Below are 23,075 nucleotides of genomic sequence, written 5' to 3' on the forward strand. Positions count from 1 at the left end.
CAGAACTTTATTTCACTGACTCATCTTTAAATCAAGGGTTTGCATACTTAATTTCAAGCTAGAGAAGATGAAAATTTGCAAAAAGCTCATCTTTTGTGCTTTGGCACATCTTTCCTTGCCCTCTCTTATATGTGGGAAGTGCTGTGTGCTATCTCAATATGTTTTCTTTACAAATTAGCAACTCTGCGGAATTCCCTGGGAGTCCTGTGATTAAGATTTGGGGCTTCCAAAGCAGGCGGTGCAGGTTTGATCCCTGGTCAGGGAACTAAGATCTCACGTTCTATGTGGTATGGCCAAAGATTAAAAAAAAAAAAAAAATCGGCAACTCGTTGCCCTAGGTACATCTTCCCCTGCACTTCTCTGTTCTTTGTTTCTGTACAGCACATTTGAGATATTTTCTAGATGTTCCTCAGTCTCTTCCTCTTGACTTCTCAGGAGTCTGTGAATGCTGCCTCGTTCTTGAATCCTTTCCTGTCAATTCTCTCCGTTTTTCTCCTACTTCAGTCTGGCTCTTCTGTCTCCTCTAAGGTTGCTCTCTTCTGCCTATTCCTTTATTGGTTAGTAGTCTTCAGGGCGTTTCCTAGGCTGTGTCTTCTGCACACGCTCCGTGGGAGACCTTTGTTCCCTGGTGTTCGGGTACTGTGTTCGTTGTGATGAATCCTGTGATCGCGTTACCATCTCAGGGCCCTATTCTAGTTCCAGACCCCCTCTTCAGTGGAGACGTCTACTGGTGCGTCTCTGAGGCACCTCTGCTTTTTCCTCCTTGAGTTCCTCCTCGAGCTCTTCACCTACCTTTGTCCTTCCCCGAAGAAACAGCTCTACTGTTTCTTCAATTGAAGCTGGGGATCTGGGGTGACCCTGACCTCTCAGATGCCTTTCTTGTCTCTGTCACCTCCTCCTCTGGAATCTCTCCTCCCTGACTCTCCTCCATCCCCTGCAGTTGCCCAGTCACCTAGCAGGCCTCTGTGCTGCCGCTCCCTGAAGGATCTCCTCCTCAACCCGTTTTGTTTACACTGCAGTAAAGCCTGTCTTCCCACAAAGCAAGCTGATCCTGTTCTATGTATCAAAAACTGTAAAATACTTTGGGATGAATTGAACAATGCAGATAGTCTCTGTACTCATAATTCTATAAAACATTGCTGAAGAATTAAGTTAGATCGAAATTAGTGGAGTGATACATGATTAGCAGATTCAGTATCATTGAAGTATCAGTTCTCTCAACTTGGCCTATAGATTTAATAAGCTCTTGTTAATCATCCCAGCAGGCATTTTTACAGCAATGAATAAGCTGATATCAATTGGGATTATTAATTTTTCATACTGTTACTAATATTATTATTATTATCAACATTATTTAATTTATATGGAAATCTAGAACTGGGAAAACTAGGATGAAAATATCATTGGTTGCTTTTGAGCAAGTTGGGATTGAGTGGGAAATAATAGGGAGGAATTTACTAAGGTAATGGGAATGCCTTTTATCCAAAGAGAGGTGTATGTTACATGGATTTATCAATTTGTCAAAACTTACTGAACTGACCAAGGACTACTTTAAAATGAATTCTCTCTTGCAGTTTAATCCTCTTAGAATTAGAAAGCTATATTAGAATAGAAAGGAGCCTAAGGTATCATTTATGATTCTCTTTATGTGTGAAGAAATAAACACAGGGAGGTCAAATGATGTGCTTAATGCCAGCAAGTAATTTAAGAAACCGAGAAGCAAGGTGTCCATCCCTCTTGGGCGCACGAGAGGGTCTGATGGCGTGTGCGTTGTTTGGGCAGGTGATGCTCTGGCTGTGTTGGGAAGTGTGGACAGTAACCCTGAGTCAGGTAGGCCGTCTGTTCTGCGTCTGCCACGTCCAGGCTTGCTTTACACTCTGGTCCTTGCTCTCGACCACATGGAGACGTGACGGTCGTTAGCAATGGTTCTTCATAAAAGCAGAACCCGGAACTGTGCCCTGAAACTCTGGTCACTCTTTTCCAAAGTTAAACCCCATCTTTTTATCCATCGTTTTGTGTTAACTTGTCCTTTGGATATTAGTATTGAGTTGTCCAAGAAGTTCGTTTGGATTTTCCCTTTAAGAGGCATGGAGAACCCGAACGAACTTTTTGACCAAACCAGTATTTTCTACAGTGTGTGATTTTTTTATCTCAGTCAACTTTCTTTTACTTCCAGTGTTGTGCAGTGTCCTCAGCTTTAAGGGCCTGCTTCCGCATGGCCTATAAGTATGATCTCTCGAAACCATTTTAAGGAAACTCTGAGTCATTCACTCAGAAATGAATTTATTCATCCAATTATTCACCCAGTGCCTGCTCTGTGCCAGGAATTGGGGATAAAACAGAATAAGCTTATAAAGACTGAAATATCAGATAATGAGATTGTGCCAATTACTAACTCGGACCCAGATTTAGGCTTGCTGAAGGGGATTAGGGCAGTTTCTGTGCCAGCTTTTCACTGTTTATAGTTGAGATGGTGGGATACATTCTCTTTATGGGAAAGACATGATTTGACCTGCTAATGCACACTTACAACAACATGAGATTTTACAAAAAGCCCTATAGATACTGTATTCATTTTTAAAAAGGAACCAATCTTTCACCTTTTCCCAGGAAGAGTAGGCCAAGTGTATAATATAAAGCATATTCATTGGACAGTATCCAGCTTTTTGTTATTAAATAGCACTTATTATTTCCTGATTATAAAAGCCACATATGATCATTTGAATATGTTTTTAAGAGAATGCTGTATTTCCATTGTTTTTAGGTATGGAGTAATTCCCAATGTTTATGCCTTCGTAAATGAAGTTCTGATATTATTGATTGGCATGAATCTTTGTTATTCACTTAGCTTCTTACTTTGTGAGGATAGCAACTGGAAAATGAAATAAATGGACTGGTCAAAGAGTATAGGCTATTTCTTGGCCCGTGACATGCACTTGCACATTCCTTTGGGAAAAGACTGTATCGCTTCATGCTGACCTCCAGTATAGGTTATCTTGTTGCAGCCTAGAGCTGAATTCTCTTTAATGGGTGAAAAGGCATTCCTATTTTCCTAGCACTGGAGTTGATGGGGTCCCAAACTTCTGCTCCTACTTGGGACTGAATTGTGTTGCATGGAAGAACATTTTTTTTGCAGCTGAAAAGACAAAGTGAAAATTGCAGTCCTTTTATTTTGGTGTCCTCTTGGAATTAAGCTTAATTTGATAAGAGTTTCATATAAGGAAAATATATGGTCTGCCTGGGAGCAAACCATATTGCAGGAAGGCCACCCACTCTTCTAGGAGCATCTTCCTTGGAGCGGCCACTCCCACACTCCAATGTGATACACTCTTCTTTCTTAAACTCTTTGCTTGCAACAACAAAAAGAATCATCAAAAGATTTAAAACAAAACTCTGTACGCCAATCCTTTTTTTTTTTTTTTAAGAAATTAAAAGGCATTGTATCTTCTGTTAAATATTTATAGGAGGCCATTGATGTCTTCATTTAAATCTGTCTTTTGAGATGCAAATTAGACACAGTTAGGGAGGTGGGGAGGTGCAGATGCTTTCCCAGGAAAGTGCTCAAGTATGACTTTCCTAATGAATAGGCATCTTATTGTTTTTCTCTGGAAAGCCTGCGTGTACTATTCTTTAAATGGAATTTTTACTTGACTTTATAAAATTCTAAAATAGCCTCTCGGGATATTTAGGGGTTTCTCATAAAGGTGCTTTATAAAGAGTTTATTATCTAAAAAATTTGCAGTTATGTAGTTCAATTAAATGTATTTGTTAAGCAAACTCACGGATGTGTTGTCTGTCTTATGATAAAATAAATTATTGTGTAGGATGCAGGTTTTGCACGTTGAGACGTATAGCAAGTCTCTTTAATATTGTGCTCATTAAAAATACTCATGCATGTCTATTTTTAAAGATATCAGGTATTTGTTGTGTTTATTTTTGTTTTTACTTCCCCAGAGTCCCTTGGAATTACGGCATCATGTCCTTTCAGAAAATATTTTTTTATTTTTTTTATATCCAAGACCTTGAGTATTTAATTTTCTTTTCAGTAAAGCTGTCAGTTGTAATCTGCAATTAAAAAAAAGAAACTAATAAAACAAATCCTCATTTCACAAATTAAACCTTATTGAGTCTAATTCACCAGCACTGCACGTTTATTATTCTCCTGCAGTTTGACGTGCCTCCAGTTGTAATTGTGTTGACCCTTCAATGCATTAAATCTCCCCAGTGCTTATCAAACTGGGCGAGATAAGTCTACAATTCAGAACTTCATTAAATATCTCATTTATATTAAACAGATGATAGCTTCTAACAGAAATAAGAATTTGTTCCAATGGAGAAGCCACAGTTGTGGTTTCCTCCGTGTTGGATCATGCACTGTTCCCTTTGCTGTGCTGGCGCCCCTGCCTCCATGCCGCCCCCACTACCTAAGTCCTCCCTGCCTCTGGCTATAGGTAGGCCTTTGCCAAAGCATCAGGTGATGTTAACGTTGGAGCCCCCATTGGGAGGATTTGTATTTATATGTTCTGTTCCCTATTGTTTCATGGCCTTACTAGCATAGATTTCTCTCTCCTATTATTTTTATGAAGTTCATAACTTAAAAGGCACAACTGTTACGCCACTCACTATTTTAATTCTTGGTGATGGGAGTCAACCTATATTGTCTACTTATCTAGCAGATTGTATGTTTGTAAATAGGCATCTTTGTCTGCTTCATTAGAATACTTAATCTTTACTTCTGTATTGTCAATATCCTAAATAGCTTTTTGTTGTCGTCGTTGTTTTTTAAGTCTTTATTGAATTTGTGACAGTATTACTTCTGTTTTATGTTTTGGCTTTTTTTGGCCACGAGGTATGTGGGATCTTAGTTCCCTGACCAGGAATTGAACCCACACCTCCTGCATTGGAAGGCAAAATCTTAACCACTGGGCCACCAGGGAGGTCCCTATCCTATGGTTTATTTTCTCTCTTACTTAGGATTACAATGAGAGAATAGAATTTGTTTCTAATTTCAGCAGAAAAAACGGAGGCTCAGTGTGTTGTTGAAGACACCTGAGCTAACAAGTGGCCTTTAGGTCTTAGATTGTAGGTGGTCATACTCCCCTGCACACACACCATGGTGTGCTAATGGTTAGTTGTATTTACACACTCTAAATGTAAAAAGCAGAGTTAAATTTCAGCTTCCATTCTGATAATGATAAAGCATGTGTTGCACAGGGCAGCATGTCATAAAAAAGTTCTGAATTAAACCATAACTTAAATTGACTTCAACAGATACTTAACCGTCAAACTGAAAAAATAAGCAACACGATAAGTTTGGAAAAAAGCCTTTAATATACATATTTTTCCTCCAGTGCTTGAAATCTGACAGAACTTCATGGGAGGCACAGTGTAAAGTGGCACAGAAAGTTGGTCATTAGGCAGAGCTGTCATCACAAATTATTTTGGTACAGGGTGAAAAGTTCTAGTTCATTTGGTACTCAGTTGGATGCAGGCCTTGGGCAAGTTGTTATAATTCCCCCATGCTGCTCCTGGGCCTCCACTTCTGACTTTGCCTTTCTCCATCTTTTTCTGCAGCTGAAGTCACCTGGGAGCCCCTCTGGACCCGAGCTGCCCATTGAAACAGTGTTGGATGATAGAGAACGAAGGATTTCCCACTCCCTCTACAGCGGGCTCGAGGGTCTTGATGAATCACCCACAAGAAATGCTGCACTCAGTAGGATAATGGGTGAGTCAGGTACAACCCTGTTGGTCCCATCTTATGTTTATGCTTTTACTGGTTCACGGAGAGGTTATTAATGTAATATTAATGTAAAGGAGTCCCATGTTTTCAAGAGGAAAAGGAGCATGTTTGTTATAATTATTCAGGAAGTGTTAATGCTGAGAGAGGCAATCAATACATTGATTTTGTTAAGTGAGGTTTGGATCCTATAACACGTGGAAAAGGAGAAAAAAGAAGGGGATCACACAGAAGTGCTTTCCAGTGATCAAGATATTCTTAGTGTGTCTGAGATGTTAAATGAAACTGTGTTGTTGTTTTTTTTAATCAAAATTTAGAGGTTTATGGCATGATTTCAAAGTCATATTTTTATAATAGCACTGTTTACAGGGAAAGGAAAAATATGTAAATATGTGTATATGAAATATTCACATTTTGTGGTTGTTATGGACTAAAGTGTTACCCTGTTTTAATTGCATCTCAACTTTTTCAAAGGCTTCATTTGAAAATCCTGAAACCAGAGTTTTGCGTCCTTTGTTTGCATTCAGCACCATTCTGTCTGTGTGGCCCCCAGTGGGTAATGACGTTATTAGCACTTGCTCTGCAGCCGTTCAGCTCTCTGCTAACAGATCTGGTTAATAAAGACTTGCTCTGCCACCAGAGTGGTTGGATTTACTGAGTTGCTCATCTTGGGATTAGCTTGTGAGAGTTGTCAAATTTAAAATGTAAGATGCTGTTTTGATTAAAATAGCACATGACCTAAAATGCTTTGATTGGTGGTGTGTTTTGCAAGCCTCTAATCTGAAGTACAAGCCTAAATTTAACTCCATTCTCAGCACATTTAATGGAGATTGAATACAGTCCATGTCTCCATTAGGAAGCTTCACTGGGACAGGAATTTGTTTCCTTCATCAGTGTATGTTTATGGAAAGCCTGCTGTTGGCAAGACACTGTATTTACTTTTGCTGTAGATGCAAAGAGGAGTGAGAAACAGTCTGCCTTCAAAGAACTTTCTACCAGGCATGATCAGAAAAATATGTGAACATGACTAGTAGAATTTTCTGTTGTTCTTCCTCTAATCCTTCTAGCTTTCTTATTTGGTTATAGTGCTAAATTCCCCATTTCTAGTTTTATTACACGTAGAATAAAGACATGCCAGCTCTCTGGTTTAATTTTGTCACCATTTTTGTTTGATCGTCTTGGTGGAGTGTGAGCAGGGGAAGAATGCTGAAGGTGCTGCACACCTGTCAGACGACAGGCATTGCACATGGTGTGTTAGATTAACCTTCATTTGTTAATAGTCACTCTCCTCACTGCTGTGAGGTTTCCCCTACTTTTCCAGTTTTGGTGTGTCACTTGATCTTCATTAAGCGCTTTTTTTACTGTTGAAAATTCAGACCTCTTAAGAGAGAAAGAGAGTATATGTGTCCCTGGATCTGTATGCATACAAAGTGATTCGCTGTAATTTCCCCTCTATTATAGGAACATAGGACTTGCCATACTGAATCAGACCATTGGTCCACCAGTTCCTGTAACCTGCATCCTGCCTCCAATCCCTGATGCTTCAGAGGAAGGCGAAAAACTAAACCTAAAACACAAACCAAAAGCCCCCAGTTCACCTAGTGACCTTTGGAAATGCTGTATATATGGGCTGAGGATTCCTTCTTTTTCTTCCGTCTCGTGCCCTGCCTTTGTTAGTAATGACCTCATTAGCCCTAAGTTTGCTTTAGAGTTGGCATTGTTTTCCTTTCCCTCTGCTGGAGATGTAATGGACTTTAAAATTCCAGATGCTTCTGCTGGGGTAGTAGCCTCCCTTTCAGCTCTGTGCTTTGTAATGTACTGTGGGCTCTGTTTTGGGCTGGGGGTGACAGACTGCTATTATGGTAGGCCAAACTGATATTGTATGATTTGGATATTTTAAGACTTTTTTTTACAAGTTAGTTGTACTAGAAACTAGGAGTCTCATATATTTTACTCTGAGAAATGTATGTGCTGAATTTGAGTTTTTATCTTGAGTTTTAAAAATTTGAGAATCCTTTAGTCTTTGTCAGTCCCTGTTTCAGCATCATTGACCCTAAGAAACAAGCAGTATTCATAATGCCACTTCCCACTTAAGAGTTAGAAATCTTGCAAAAGATAGTGTTTTACCAAAAGATACCAAAGCAAGGTACCAAATATAAGAAATTAAAGCACTGAATTTCAGTTAAGCTAAACCCGGTAGCACCATCATTTACTAATGGGCGCAGTATTTGGGTGCATGAGAATTTCTCAGACAGATCTTGTTTGGTTAGTGGTTGTCTTCTATCCGTTTTACCCCTGTTTGGACACCCGTGGAGGTGGTGGTATCTGCTTCATGATCTGCTATGATTCAGACAGAACTTTGTATTGAAATTCCAGATGACTACATTAAGAAATGATTAATTTCATGTGGACAGGGTATACTTTCACATAGAATATTCCTCCTGTGGAACTCTAGGTCCGAAAGGAGCTTTGAAGCTGACTCATTTCTATGGGAGCATAACTCAGGAGAGAAGCTTCCAAACAATAGACCAAAAAAGGGAGAGATTCTAGAGCTGGGGACATGTCAGATGTCACCAGCCACACTTTCCCACTTAACAAATAAAAGAGCTAAGCCCCAAGATCCCATGATGATTTTAGTTTTATTTTGTTCTTGGCTATTTCCTCTTTCTAAAAATAGCCCTCTCTGAGGATTAGTGGGATCACACAGTAAGTATTAGTGACATTTAACCTTTATTAACATCCATTTTTAAGTATCCACATTTTCAAGCAACTGGCATTACACAGTCTGCAGAATCTTCCGTCCTGGCCAACACTATGATTTAAATCAGATAAGTTGTTTCAGAGGAAACCACCTTACAAACCATGTGCCCCCGCCTACTTAACATCTGTGCAGGGGAATTTTGGACTAAAGAAATTAAGTGACAGGTCTGAAGCCCCAGAATTCCGTGTTCCTGAACCAAAATTATGATGTATATTTTTCTGAGTCATGAATCCCATGTTATTGGAACCTGATTCATCTCCTTAGCTTTTGGTGAGTTCAGCCAGACTTGCAAACAAAGGCAGGAGTTCTCCAGGTATCTTCGATATTGGCTGACTCTCCACTATCATGGATTTTCAAGGAGTGATCTTGGACACTCATCAAAGAGAAATCTGTATGGAGTCTACGTAGGATTTCTTCCTTTTAAAAGCCTTAAAAGTATTTTACAAATCCTGGACTGTCTTAACTACTACTGCTACTACTAACAATAGCAGTAATAGGTGCAGCTAATTCACCAGCATGTGCGCTTCGTAGGACACCATCACATTTGGGAGCATGGAGCCTTAACATGTTTTCCAACATTTTTTATCTGAAGAATTTTTCTGTTTAAAGCACAACTGAAATCTGTTGACTCCATTTTCAAATGTAATTCAGTAGTTTTTATATTCATATACTTGTGGTGAGTTCAAAAAAATTTTTGTTCAGAGTAGTTTGAACTTGTTAGAAATTAAACATAGAGAAATGGAACATTAATGTTGTTTTTTATTGTGAGTCAAATCACTGGCAAAGTTTTCATTGGTTTCTAGTGTCATGCATGGTGCTGCCTCCTATGTAAATACACCAATGAATAAATGTTTGGTAAAGTCATTCTGTATCGCATTGTTTTACTCTGCTACAGTTTAAATCTTAGCTTGTTTTTTTAACTAGTTGTGGAAAGAGGAAAGTTCATTCACTGAAAACCAGATCATAGGCTTCTGAAGTCAGCCATCAAAGGGTTCACATTCAGGATGTGCCACGTACCTGCAGACTAGGTGGAGTTTGGTAGAATATGTAGTTTGGCAACTTATTTATTACCCCCAATATATTCCTGAAGTTGGATCCCAAAACAGTATTCCTGACAAGTTTGTTATTGCTGCAAAGTGGAAAATTGATGGAAAAATATGTATTTTCAAGACTTTTGAAATATTAGCCTCCAGAATTGTGGGTGAGAGAAAAAAAGCTGAGTCCTTGTTTTGCTGTTAATAGGGACAGTTTGTCCTTTTTATTTCGGTATAAAATTTTGGATCACTGAAGGATCAATATTTCTACTCAAAACAGCATGAAAAAGTACTGTCACATGCAGAACCATTCTGTATTTCATATTGCTTGCTAGACTGCCTCTCAATATATTGCATACAAGTTCTCATTTTTATGTTTAGAAATTAGTTTGCTATCATGACACCATAATAGTTTCTTCCAATAAATTTTGCCTGGGTGAGGACATGACATTTAATGCTGTGACATGTCAGTGGTGTGCTATTAGGGATAACTTGTGTTTTTTCATTGTCTACATGTTTTTTTGTGGGGGAAGTATGTCTTGAGTAGGAAATATTTCTTTGGGTAATAGTGCTGCAATGTCCAACCTTATTTATGAATAATATTTTATTGAACAGGTTTCTGTCTTTCTGTACTAATATCCTAAAACTGGAGTGGGCATAAATGAGTCATTTGAATTCAGGAAAAGGAAACAGTAAAGTATTAAATTCGACTCCCATTTTTTATTATGATCATTCATAAAAAGTTGCTCGTTTTTACAGTTTGTCAAAATGGATGTATTTCAAATCAGAATTGAGTATTTTTCTTGATAATTTGCTGAGGAGAGATTTCAGTGAACATATAGTATTTCTGTAATAGAGTAGTTGGTGCTAAGTAATGAATTCATTGGAAATTTCTAGCAATTGTGCTTTGGGTTGTCCTGAAAAACTCTCTATCAACTTTGTTTTTCTCCTTTGTTTAAATGTCTAGAACAATAGTATATACTTAAAATCCTTCAAGTCTATATGTATGCCATCCTCTAATTTCCAAAATGGTGTTAAAACAAAAATGATTATGTACACACTCTTATGAATGTTTAAAAATGAGATCTTAAGACAGATATTAAAGTGTCATGAACTGTCGTCACATTGCTGTTGTGCTGTTTTTAAAAGTAGTTTATCATAGAGGACGAGGACACCCTTTTAAAACAGTGATAGGATTTGGAAAGGGCAGCAGTCCTGCTTATTTGCATAGGAAGCAGGAGAGCTGATTTCACAGACGTGGATGTTGGACTTGCAATGAGTGTGTTTCCATCCTCCTGTGAGGTGAGAGGCAGTGTGTCCATTTTCCTTGCTCTGTTGGAAGAGCCAGACCAGCGTGACCACATCACACTGTGATGAATGTATCTCTGAGGACAGCCTTTCTCAAGATATTCATGTGAACTGAAGCCTCACCCATGAGTTCTTGCTCAGAGGAAATACGGCACAAGGTTTGGGGAGGAAGCCAGAAGAGCTGTAGGTATCTTGGGGCAGGAAGATGGCAGCATTTGGACCCCAGCTTTATCTAGAATGATTCAGGCCCTTGAATTATAATTTTATCCTAAGAAAGATAAACACTTCTCATGCTGATCCATGAACTTGAGCAGATCTCCCTGAAAGAAACTGATCAATGTGGACAGTTCTGGGTCTTTTCTTACCAAGAACACCATATCCTAATTGAATAAATCAGAATTCACAAGCTCCTGTGTCTTGGCACGAAAGACCTCACGGCAGTGAGATCCTAGCCTTTTCTCTTTAAGATCACTCCTGCTGTCTCTGAAGTGTCACCTGAATGCACTGTGAGGTTTTCTCCATCGTGCACTTAAAGACGCTATTGCTGATGTCTGTAATGAATGTCATCATTTCTTCTAGCAGGATAAATCACAGTCATCATTCAAAACCCCTCTCAGATGTTGACTTTTGCTATGATTTCCAGCATCCTCTGCCTTCAGCCACCAGCACTAGTGAATGCCAGGGTACTTGCGGGACATCACTCACAGCACCAGTCACTTACCACTGTATCTGGTCTGTCTCCTTCTTCAGGCTGTGAGCCATTGAGAGACAGAGACTGTCTTTCTTACAGATCTGCTAGGTGGTAGGTGCCCAGTGAGTGAATGAGTGAATGACTGATGTAAGTCTGCAGGGCTTCCCTTCAAATTTCCTGGTAAAAATTTTCAAACAACTTTAACGACTTAGAATCCACATGGCATTTTCATGTTAGAAGACATTCTAGAGATCAGGTCTCGCCTTAGGAAGCATAAAAGCAGAGACATGGAATACCACACCCAGAGCTCCATAGCATCAAAAGAAGGAAGAGACCAGAGGTCTCCAACGGACATCCATTTATGGAAAATAAGTTTTCTTAATTCTGTTTTGTTCTACCAGGTTGAGACATTTTGGAAATTCAGACTTTTTCTGATGTAGCAAAGTATTAACATTAATGCATCTCACCCTTAGATGGATGTCTAGAATGTCTCTTTTGTGTTTCCACTGGACAGGTAAATACCAGCTGTCCCCTACGGTGAACATGCCCCAGGATGACACTGTCATTATTGAGGATGACAGGTTGCCAGTGCTTCCACCACATCTGTCTGACCAGTCATCTTCCAGCTCCCATGACGATGTAGGATTTGTGACGACAGACACGGGCACGTGGGCCAAGGTTGGCATCAGCGACTCTGCAGACTGGTAAGAACACTCCAGGGCTGGAAAACATTGGGTAATTGCAGTCACACTTGATTTTATGTTTAAATATTCTGTCATTGAGCTCAGTGAGATGGGTGTCTTTTATAGCTAAGTTCTGTTTTCATGATTTTAATACTCAAAATTATCACTCTGAACAAAAGATTTCCCTCAACCTCATAAACCTGCCCAATTGTGTTAGCCTTTCCAGGTCTATGGTTAGGAATTGAACCAAACCAACAAGAAAACTCTCACTAACTCTGAAACCCTACGCATTTATTAAGTTTCACTTTTAATTATTTTGTACTAAGTCGCTTCGGTCGTGTCCGACTCTGTGCAACCCCATGAACCATAGGCCTCCAGGGTCCTCCATCCATGGGATTCTCCAGGCAAGAATACAGGAGTGGGTTGCCATGCCCTCCTCCAGGGGATCTTCTCAATGCAGGGACTGAACCTGTGTCTCTGTCTCCTGCATTGGCAGTCTACTTCTATACCACTAGCCCCTCCTGGGAAGCCGTTTAATTATTTTAGATCTGTGTTAATTTGATGAATTGTTTTTCTATTCAATAAATAAATTCTAAGCAAATCCCTAATGGTGACTGAGAATTTGTAACAGATAGATAACTTTGGCCAAATGAATAGTTGTTATGTTTTGGGAGTAGAGAAGAGGCTTTTACAGGTTTTCTTTTTAGAGTGTTGTGACTGTTCTAGTCTTTGTACTTCTTTCATCATTATTATTATTTTGGCCTCATGGTGCTGCATGTGGGATCTTAGTTCCTCGGCCAAGGATCAAACCTGCGCCTCCTGTATCCACTGGACCACCAGGGAAATCCCTGTACGTGTCTAACGTCATGATTTCTGGGGCAGTCAAATCCTATTTTTTCTCCTCTCTTAAAATAGAAGAAAGTATTTGATATTATTGAGTCAGTGGGCGGCACAGAAATGAGGATGTGCCTAGTAATTATATACATCAATTACATGCCTAGTAATTATATACATCAATAAGCAAAAGGACCATCCCTCCTAGGGATGACCATGGAAGGCTTTAGTGACAATTACCACAAACCATGTGAGGCATTACACCCGAGTTTTCTTACTGCCCTTTCTCTGGGGTCTTTTATGAATCTATCAGCAAAATGATCGTTCATTGTTGTGGCTTCGAGCTACACTCGAGTCCACGTGTAATAGCTTATCTTGGAATGAGTTTTTTGGTTCAGCATAGAGAAAGAACTGCCGTATAAAGGAGAAACCCCACCACTTGAAATCCTCAGATGCTGTCACATTCGCTGCTGCATTGTGTGTCTTTTTCTGAATGTGAATGTGATGACAAAGTAAGGACTAGATATTTGCAATATTTGTTACCGGTACGAAAGCCTTTAAGCTGACACCGTGATGGGGAATTATGAAGGCAGCCGTAGGAATAGATCTGTTTGGGGCCTTAAGAAGCTCTGTATTGGTGAAAATGAGATGAATAACGAACAGGGCTGGAGTGTGGCATTAATATCCCTAAGGGGATTCATAGAATGGTGAGGACTTGTATGATTTTGCTGTGGGGAATGTGCAGGAGTTGGAAAAGAATATGAATGAAGGGTTATCCAAACAAGAATGGCAGCTGTTCTGAATCACGGCAGAAAATGTAAGCTTTTCCAGCCTGACAATATCTCCCTAATCCTTGATGAAAATGTTATGAAAACAAAAGGGCAATAAGGCAGGATTAATAACTGGAATTTTAATAACTTTGGAGGGGGGGACCAGGATATGGTTACATTCTTTAAAGAATCAGCTGTCAGTCCTGCAGACTAGGTTGCTAAGTATGCTAGTGTATTGTTTCTTGAGTCTGAAATTAGTTTACTAGGTATATTGATAGGGCAGAATTAATTATGTTATGGTTTAAGAATTTTTAGTTATTTTAAGATGCTAATTAACTCACAAACTCATTTGACATATTCAATTGTGTATGTTTACAGTTCACTGTACAATTGTGGAAGGTTAAATATGTCAAATGGCTAAACTTTACATTTCTTCACTGACAGAATATACTTTTATTCGATCCATGAATTGATTTAGGAAACATAACAGACAATGTTTATAAGGTGAAAAAGGTAAAAACAGCATATTCTAATCTTAGTGACAATGTAATTTCAGAGGACAGAAAATTAGTTTAAAAAATACAGCAATATGTGGTTTTCAGTAACAACAATTTGCACACCTTTGAAAAACCATTAGCCAATAATTTCTATTAAAAGTATATTGCAGATTTGCTCTGTCTGCAAATTTGATGCCTACTTGGAGTTCAGGTTTAGTGTAGTGCTCTAAATGTAAATTAATGTCATGTTTTTCCATCGCCTCCTATACAACCAAATTCTTTTTTGATGGACTGTATTTGTACTCTTTAGTTTAAATATTTCTGAGGAACATATACAGACACACACAGAGACACATTCATACACACAGGTGTGGATGAACTTTACTGAATGGCATGTCTCCCATTTTCAATAAATGTTTTTGTTTCTCTTTCCTCTTCACGCCAGCTCTTTGAGTCCAGACGTTGATCCAGTTCTTGCTTTTCAACGAGAAGGATTTGGACGTCAGAGTATGTCAGAAAAACGCACAAAGCAATTTTCAGATGCCAGTCAATTGGATTTCGTTAAAACTCGAAAATCAAAAAGCATGGATTTAGGTAGTGAGTACAATCTCCATGAATCTTTATCTAAATAAGGTTTTAGATGCTTTCAGATGAAAACTGATGGTCCCAAACACATGTCTGTTTACTGTGAGCAATAAAGAAAATAAATGTGAAATGAGGCAATTTGGCAAAAATTAGTTTTTCTCGAAGTTTGAGATAACTACATTTCTCCTAAGTGGCATGTTTACATCATGTGCAATATGTTAATATATATGTTTTCTGATGAGAAAAGAAACAAACACATGTGCGTATCATGCTCTGTTCATGTATCTCTGTTTGAAAAAATGAAATGTTTTAACACTGTAGCTGTTTAAAACCAATTTCATTGGTCTTATGATTTGGTTGGTTGTGGGGATTCTTGAACTAGAAGAAAAAGTTTTGGAGAGAAACCATTATCTCAATCCATGTCTAGAGTTTGGTTACTTCATGATATTTTCCTTCCATCACTGCCCTTTAAGGTTTATTTAATGAAAACTCTTCTGTGTTGATAATTAAGGCCTTTAAATTGGAATCATAATTTGAGAGCATATTTATTGTAAAAAGTATTTGGAAGCAAATGAGAGAAGGAAAATAATCCTAGTTGTTCAATCACATACCAATCAGGTAGTGTCTCGTTTTCAATCCAAATCCACCGAAAACCAAAACAAACAAACAAATTAATTAATTAATTATATCCATGCACTGATTGAATGATTAGAAAACCCTTTCTTAATCAACTGTAACGTATTTACGCTGTTGTCTGGTGGCTGTTTTTACTTTGAGACTAAAAGTATTAATTTATCCCATGCATAAATGAAAATTGGGCGATGACTGGCCTGGCTGATGATGATATGCTAACATATCAGTAACACACGTGTCATGAACTGAGATGACTGGCATTGCATGGAGACACGGCTTTTCCCCCTTTTTTGATTATGTTTGCTTGATGTTTCGTATTATTTGCATGAAATATTTAAGAATTCTCACCTAACTGGAAAGATCTGGGAATGGTTGAAGCATGTTGGGCTGTGGGACTAACTGGGCTAACCATTATACATTTACCTTTTAACAGTAGCTGACGAGACTAAACTCAGTACAGTGGATGACCAGAAAGCAGGTAAGAATGGACACTTAGCCTGTTGCCATAGAAACTGTGGTCCAAGGAGTTTATCGTAATTATAGAGCTGCCAGTCATACGGCTGTAAACATAAATATTCCAGGCTGCCATGGATGTTTTCATTGTAGGAAATCAAATTGTACAAGGAAAGGAAAATTTTCTTCACGCAGAAATGTATCAATGTAGTATATACTAAGTGGAAATATAATTTAGTACTTCAGAAATGCTAACACAGCCCAGATTCTGTTAATTATATTTGTGTAGGAATGTTTTGTCACGGTTAAGAAAAAAATCAAAATCCTGAAAGCATGATCTCTTAGGGTTGATTCTTTAAGTTTCGAAGTCATCTAACTGATGCTTAGCTTAACGTCCAAAAAAATGATTGTCAAAAGGTGATTTTGGTTAGGAAGATAACAGCACATATATAACTATTTTCACTGAAGGACAGTGTCCAATATAGCTCTCATTAGTCACTCAGAAAACCTAAGTTCTTTTTCTAACGCAGGCTTTAGTTCCTTGTTACATAGCATTGAATTAGGCTATATATTGCGTCTGTATCTTAACTTTGTGAACGTGCTTGAAAAGCTTTTTGTTTTTGTTTTTAACTATTTAGGACTTGCTGCTAAAATGCTACCTAGATCCTTCTGTAGAAATAATGGATTATGTTGACCTGGGTTTTACATCATAGATTTTACTTTACATGTTATCTTATGACAGTAATCAGAGGAAAATCTTTATGTGTAATTAAAGTCATGTGCTTTGTACAGCTGAGCATTTTGATTTATTATTATAGGTTTGGAATAGAGTTTTAATTATTGTAGATCCAGTATGATGTCGTTATACCACTTAGCACTAATTAGCTTCAATTCACCTTTTTAACCTGCAATAGTAATTAGTTTTAGGCTTCTTGAAAAGTGTGTTTCCCATATACATATGTAAAGATAACTGTGGACATGCCTGGAGTTTTCACATTCTGTAAAGATAGATTGTGAAAACTGTATCCAATAAATCACTGGATTAACTGTAGTGCAAGGCAATTAACAATAGCCTCAGCCCTTATTAAGTAGTTATTTCTTTTATCAAACATAAAATTCATTGGAATTCTGGAGCAAGGCTAAAGAAAAACATTATTTGATAGTTTACATATGTAAATTAGTAATTAATTTTTGGGAGTTAATAGTATTCAGTGCTTTTCAAGAAGTAACCCTTGTCCAATTTAATGTTTATAAAAACCAAATTGAGCTGCTCAGGTTAAAGAACATGATTTTATATACTATGCCAATAAAGTGAAAAAAATAGTTAATTTAACCAAATCACTGTTACTAACAGGAAAAGAACAATTTATTGTGATTAAGAAATAATAATAATATCCAGATGTCAACTGAAAACATTAATACCTTTTATGGTGAGTAGGCAGATTTTATCATCTAATTGAATCATCTGCTTTTGTAGTGTTTAAAATGTTAGTTAGATCCTAGATAAAAAGAGCATTTTAAAAATATTATGTGCAATCTGTTTTACTGAATTAAACTGGAAAAACTTAGGACCAAAATTATGACATAGAGGTAGAAGTATTTGCTGGTCTATTGATTTTAAATCTACAATGAATAAAATATCTCCACTGGATTCTTCCCATCCTCCAGTATTAGACAGTAAAGAGATTTTTTATTATTTTCCTTTTTTCACTTCACTTGAATTGCTAAGATTATCATGATTTTACAGTTTAGTCCAAAGGTTTTTAGTAGAGTCACAGTGGCATTTTAGTGTAGATTGTCTGTCTAGCCATAAGCCTTTCATAATGAAAATTGAATTCCATTTCCCTTTGCCCTTGCAAAAGACATCCTCTTCTTTTTTTCTGGCAAGAGAGGTATTAGTAGATAAGAGTAGAAAAAGAGACCTAAAGAAAATAGTATGATTATGATTTCCCCTTTTATTCTTGGATTTGGGAATCCTGTATGATAGTTCTAGAGTAAATTTATTTGCTACAGGAAAAGAGAGAATGGGAATAAGAGAACTGAGTTTCTAACAATTTAACCTTTGAATATAAAAATAAATGAAGCATCCTAATGACTTAATAGATTTACATTAAGAGCTTCAAAATATTGTTTAAAAATTAAAGACATTGATTTTGTGTGTGTGTAAATAAAACTAATCTTTTGCCTATACCTTGTATAGGGAAAGACATTTTCAACTTTTATGATAAGTTTATGATGTTATAAATCTCGGTGACCATCATGTAGCAGTCTTACTAATATATTAACGGACTATTTTGTTAAAGTGTCTTTGATGAATATATCACCTTATATGAATGAAATCTTTGTTTTAGATCAGGAGTCAGCAAGCTTTCTATAAAGAACCAGGGAGTAAATACTGTAGATCTTTCAAACCAGGCAGCCTTTGGAACAATTGCTTAATTCTGATGTAAAGTGAAGGCAGCCATGGAGAAAATGGAAACAAATGGACCCATGGCTGTGTTCTAGTAAAAATTTCCAGATTTGACCCATAGTTTGCTGATCCCTGTTGTAGATACACAAATAATAGATGTTATGAAAACTTTCAACTATGTATAAATAGAGAGACTGTAGTTTATTAATCTCTCTTATGCCCAATACTCACCGTATTTAATTATCAACATTTTGCCAGAATGTTATACTGTGGTATTCAGAATTAGACAAAAGAGTAGTTAGGTAAGCTTCCAATGATTCCTACAATATAATCTATTGCTTATTTTGTTACAGTTTCACTATTTATTTCTTCCTAGATTTGCTTTGTGTTTATATTTCTTCAGAAATACATATATACAGATATATACATATCGATACTTACATGTATGTAATATGTATATGTACACTTATTTGAATAATCATGCCATTTCTGAAATTAACTGTTAAAGTTTTTGGGGTGCTGATATTAAATCAAATCTCAGCTAACTTTTTATATATAAATTATGTTTTAATGCTAATCTTTACTGGGAGCATATATACATACGTATCTTTATTGGAGAAATATACATAGATATATGTATGTATATATATAAACACACACATAATTACACACACGTACATACGTATGTCCTTTATGCATCCAAGAAAACACCAAATGTTTGCCATATAAATGTTTATAGGACCTAATGTAGCTAGTAAGTTATGAAAATTAATAGGTGTGATTTATTCAGGAAAAGATCTTCCCAATGCTAATTCTTGAAAATGTGAAAGTAAATGTCCCTGCCCAGAAATCATCTTTTTCCATTCTCTTTGATTCTTTAATCTCTTACTTTTTCTTTAGCTCTTTGGAACAAAATCATTTTCCTTCCTGTGACATGATTTTTATGGATATTTAAAACATGAACTTGTCAAACATTATAGTGCTATCAAGAGAAAAAGTAAGATTGATTATCCTGGCAAGAAATATTCCTTGTGCATTTTTCTCATGAAATAATCAAATATAGACAAACCTGCATGGAGAAAGTTAAATAAATCATCTTTTTCTCTCAAGCACTCTAATTTATGGAATATTTTTTCTTCATTAGAATCATCTGTCTGCCTTTCTGCCTATGTTACGTTTTGAACAGACTTGTTCTAACTTAAAACTGCTACCCCATTGTGAAGATTATGTGAAAGTTGTCATGTAAATGAATTTTAAAAAGATAATTCTTGTTTTGACTCTCCCAATTTAATTTTTATTCTGTTTTATACTCTGAGCCATGGAACGACCATCTCAGAACTATTTGGTTTCTGTATGAGAACATATCAAGGTTGCTCCTTAATTAGTGATCCACATATGGGCTGATGGACCCATGTAGAGATAAGATATCCAGTCTCGCCTCTCCTACCCCTTGCTCTTTTTTTTTCCTTTGTACCTGTCTTTCTAAGAGTGTAAGTGAAGAACTAGTTCTGTAACCTGGATTGCCCAGCTGGTGGTTGCAGGTATTTCCGTCATCTTGAGGCTAAACTCATCTATTTGAGTGCCAGCTCAGGCAATCATTGATGAAGTTGTTTTACCTGGTTAAAGAAATCCATTTCGATTGCCTTCTAAAGCTTGGTTACAATCTTAGTGTTGCTAGATCCTCAAGTCACCAAGCCACAGTTTTAGTGCTCTGAATTCTCCTCTACTGAAAATGTCTTGGTAACTGTGATGTCGTCTTCCTTCTGCTCATTACCTGTTTCTCTCTGCTGACCTGGCGGCGTAAGTCCTCACATGCAGTTCTGGCATCTTTCCCTCTTTACTGCTCTCTCGCGACGGTCCTTATGTAGTTTATTTCTATTCACATCTGGTATTGCTCTTCCCAGAGAACCACCATTTTCCAGAAATAGGTTTCTACCTGGTGCTAGGGTGCCCTGTGGGCGACATGTGGTGTCCTGTGCTTTTCTCACTTGCCGAGTTGTCTGAACCTTTGCCATATGAGGACAACTTGATGAAACTTACTGAGATAAAAGTTTCACTTCCATTGTAAATAATTGTAAACTGCTAAAAAAAATGTTTTAAGCTAAGTCACAAAGTGTACTCTTGGTTGCTTCCCTTAGCCATTTTATCATCCTGCTTTGCAGAATGATTTTCTGGGTTATTCTGGTTTTTTTAGATTATTAACATAACTTGAAGCAAATAATTTGACAAAGATTTTATCTGTTGAGCTAAAAATGAAAACTAATAGCTTAAAATGTCTCCTAATGAGAATAGAGAAAATAGACCAAATTTAATACACATTTGGGAAAAGTTAAAATTAGTTACTCTCACTTTACTTTTTATATCTTGCTACCCACGTTCCAGAAGTAGACACTGAACAAATAATTTGTCCCTGATATTTTCTACAATTCACAGATATTCAGCCATGTAATTTTCACCACTCATTCTAACATTTTGTTTTTGCCGACTTCCAAGGTTCCCCCAGCAGAGATGTGGGGCCTTCCCTGGGTCTGAAGAAGTCGAGCTCTTTAGAGAGTCTGCAGACAGCGGTTGCCGAGGTGACTCTGAATGGGGACATTCCTTTCCATCGCCCTAGGCCACGGATAATCCGAGGAAGGGGATGCAATGAGAGCTTCAGAGCTGCCATTGACAAGTCCTATGATAAACCTGCAGTGGATGATGATGACGAAGGCATGGAGACGTGTAAGTGTGCGACATCTGAAGGAATAGCCATGGCGAGGATCTCTATAGTGAAGCATTGTCATAATACGAAGATGTTATTTACCGTTTTACTCTTATTTTCTCACAAATGCACAGTTGGTTTTTCTAAAGGCAACGTATCATGTGATATTGCAAGAGACTAAATGCAGAGCAGATAGAAGAATCTTTTCAACTAGATATTAAAGAGATTTTCCATTCTTCTCAATAATTGTTTTTGGAAAATACAGGTTTCTTTCTTTCTTTCTTTTTTTTTAAAATGTGATTTCTGCTAATATAAAATCTATAATTTTTTATAAAATAATTTTTATTTTTAAACTTTCTCAGTTTAAAACTGAGAAAGTTTTAGTTCAGTAAATATTGATAGATACAATCCACAGAAAAATTTTGAGTCCTTAATAAATTTTAGGAGTATAAAGTTATCCTGAGACCAAAATATTTAAAAACCACTGCTGTACAGTATATCTGTAATATATCTCAAATGAATATGTGTAATCATCTGTGATTTTGATAACATACTTTTGTTTTGTTTTTATGAACTACTCTTTCCTTGAACTAGGCTAGCAAAATATATTTATGTATATGTATTTCCAAATTGCCAAACATTTTAAGCCAAGATTATTGACAGTTAAAGGTTACTGAGAATGAGCAATGTGTTTTCCACAGTATTGATATATTGAGAAAAAAGTAATGTTTATAAATATATAAAATGTATGCTTCAGGGACTTGTTGAAGTTAAACACTTATAAATGAGTATAAAAATACCCATTCAGTTTAAACATAAGAAGGAAACTCAGCATTGTATTTATTTAGAAGAGAATGGACTTGAGTTCTAATAGAAAACACTGTTGATTAGCTTATATTGTTCGTAACTGCTGATTCATATTCTAGTTTTTTAACTTAAAGTAACTCTACCCAGCTAACCATCGTAAGAAACACTGTTGGGAAAAGAAAGAAGAAAGAAAGAAAGGGTAAAGAAAAGCAGGAGACACCCCTACCCAACAGTAAAGCAGAGATCATTTAGGTGGATTGTAAACGATGACAGTTTAACTTTTGGGGGACCATTTCCATCACACATGCCTAAGGAAGATTGTGGTGGGAAAGGAGAGTTTCAAATGGAAATCACATTCTGAGGAGATATAAAGCAAAATTATATAATCTTTGCCTGTCACATATAATGTGTTTGGGAAGATGAATATTTCTGCTACAACGTAACATGCAAAGCAAAACTTAGTAGAGGAGCGCTGCATTCCCCCGCAGCCCCCACCTAATTCTTGGTTTAAATCTGGACAGCTTTTTACTCCATCCAGCCAGTGATTTCAAATATATGCAGCCCATTCTTGCCAGATGAAGAACATATTTCCTATTTTTGCTGCCAAGCTTGGTCTCCAAGCTCCTGAGTCATATAAGCTTCCAACCCTCTCGGGTTTTTCCTGGCGTCTCAGGGGCTCCTTGCCAGTCTCACCCAGTGTTACTTGTGTTGCCTTTCTAGGGTGGGGACCCTCTATCACTTAGAGATCTTGCCTTTGTCCTGGGTGCACATTTAATAAGGGAGCCAGTGCTCTGGCACCTCAGTATTTTTTTTTGTTGTTGTTTTTTTTTTAACAAATACAGTTTTTGTTCCTGAGCTTTTTTCTTGTCCTAGTTCACATGTTATTTAAATTCCTTCATAGAATGCAATTTTCTCACATATACCACATATTTAAAATGCAGCAGGGGATGGAATAGCGATCAGTACCAGGCATGTTCTTAATTCTGTAGCCTCTAGAGCTTCCCACCATGTGAACGTCTAAATTTGTCCCTGACATAAACTTAGCTTCCGGTTTTAACTGGAAATAACCGATTTAAGTATTTCATATTAAAACTTTTGTACTCAACTATCATCAAGACAAAACCAGGTAAGTAGATGAACTACAGTGTGTGACCCGGAGGGGAAGTTCTAG

At 37.2% G+C, this 23,075-nt stretch overlaps 1 protein-coding gene across 28 annotated transcripts in view; it reads left to right on the top strand.

Moving 5' to 3' along the window:
• Nucleotides 1-23,075, top strand: part of PARD3 (par-3 family cell polarity regulator) — a 569,666-nt gene that overhangs the window by 350,009 nt on the left and 196,582 nt on the right. For 11 of the 28 annotated variants that reach the window (XM_027976558.2, XM_027976565.2, XM_027976561.2 and 8 more), the window contains 5 exons: nt 5,575-5,725; nt 12,046-12,235; nt 14,761-14,912; nt 15,967-16,011; nt 20,890-21,117. In XM_027976558.2, the coding sequence (XP_027832359.2) occupies nt 5,575-5,725; nt 12,046-12,235; nt 14,761-14,912; nt 15,967-16,011; nt 20,890-21,117 (766 nt within the window). The remainder of the gene's footprint in view (nt 1-5,574; nt 5,726-12,045; nt 12,236-14,760; nt 14,913-15,966; nt 16,012-20,889; nt 21,118-23,075) is intronic. The other 17 variants (XM_027976566.2, XM_027976568.2, XM_042230478.1 and 14 more) reach the window with 4 other exon arrangements.

Source organism: Ovis aries, chromosome 13 (genome assembly GCF_016772045.2).
Source record: "Ovis aries strain OAR_USU_Benz2616 breed Rambouillet chromosome 13, ARS-UI_Ramb_v3.0, whole genome shotgun sequence".
In the NCBI taxonomy this organism is placed as follows: Eukaryota; Metazoa; Chordata; class Mammalia; order Artiodactyla; family Bovidae; genus Ovis; species Ovis aries.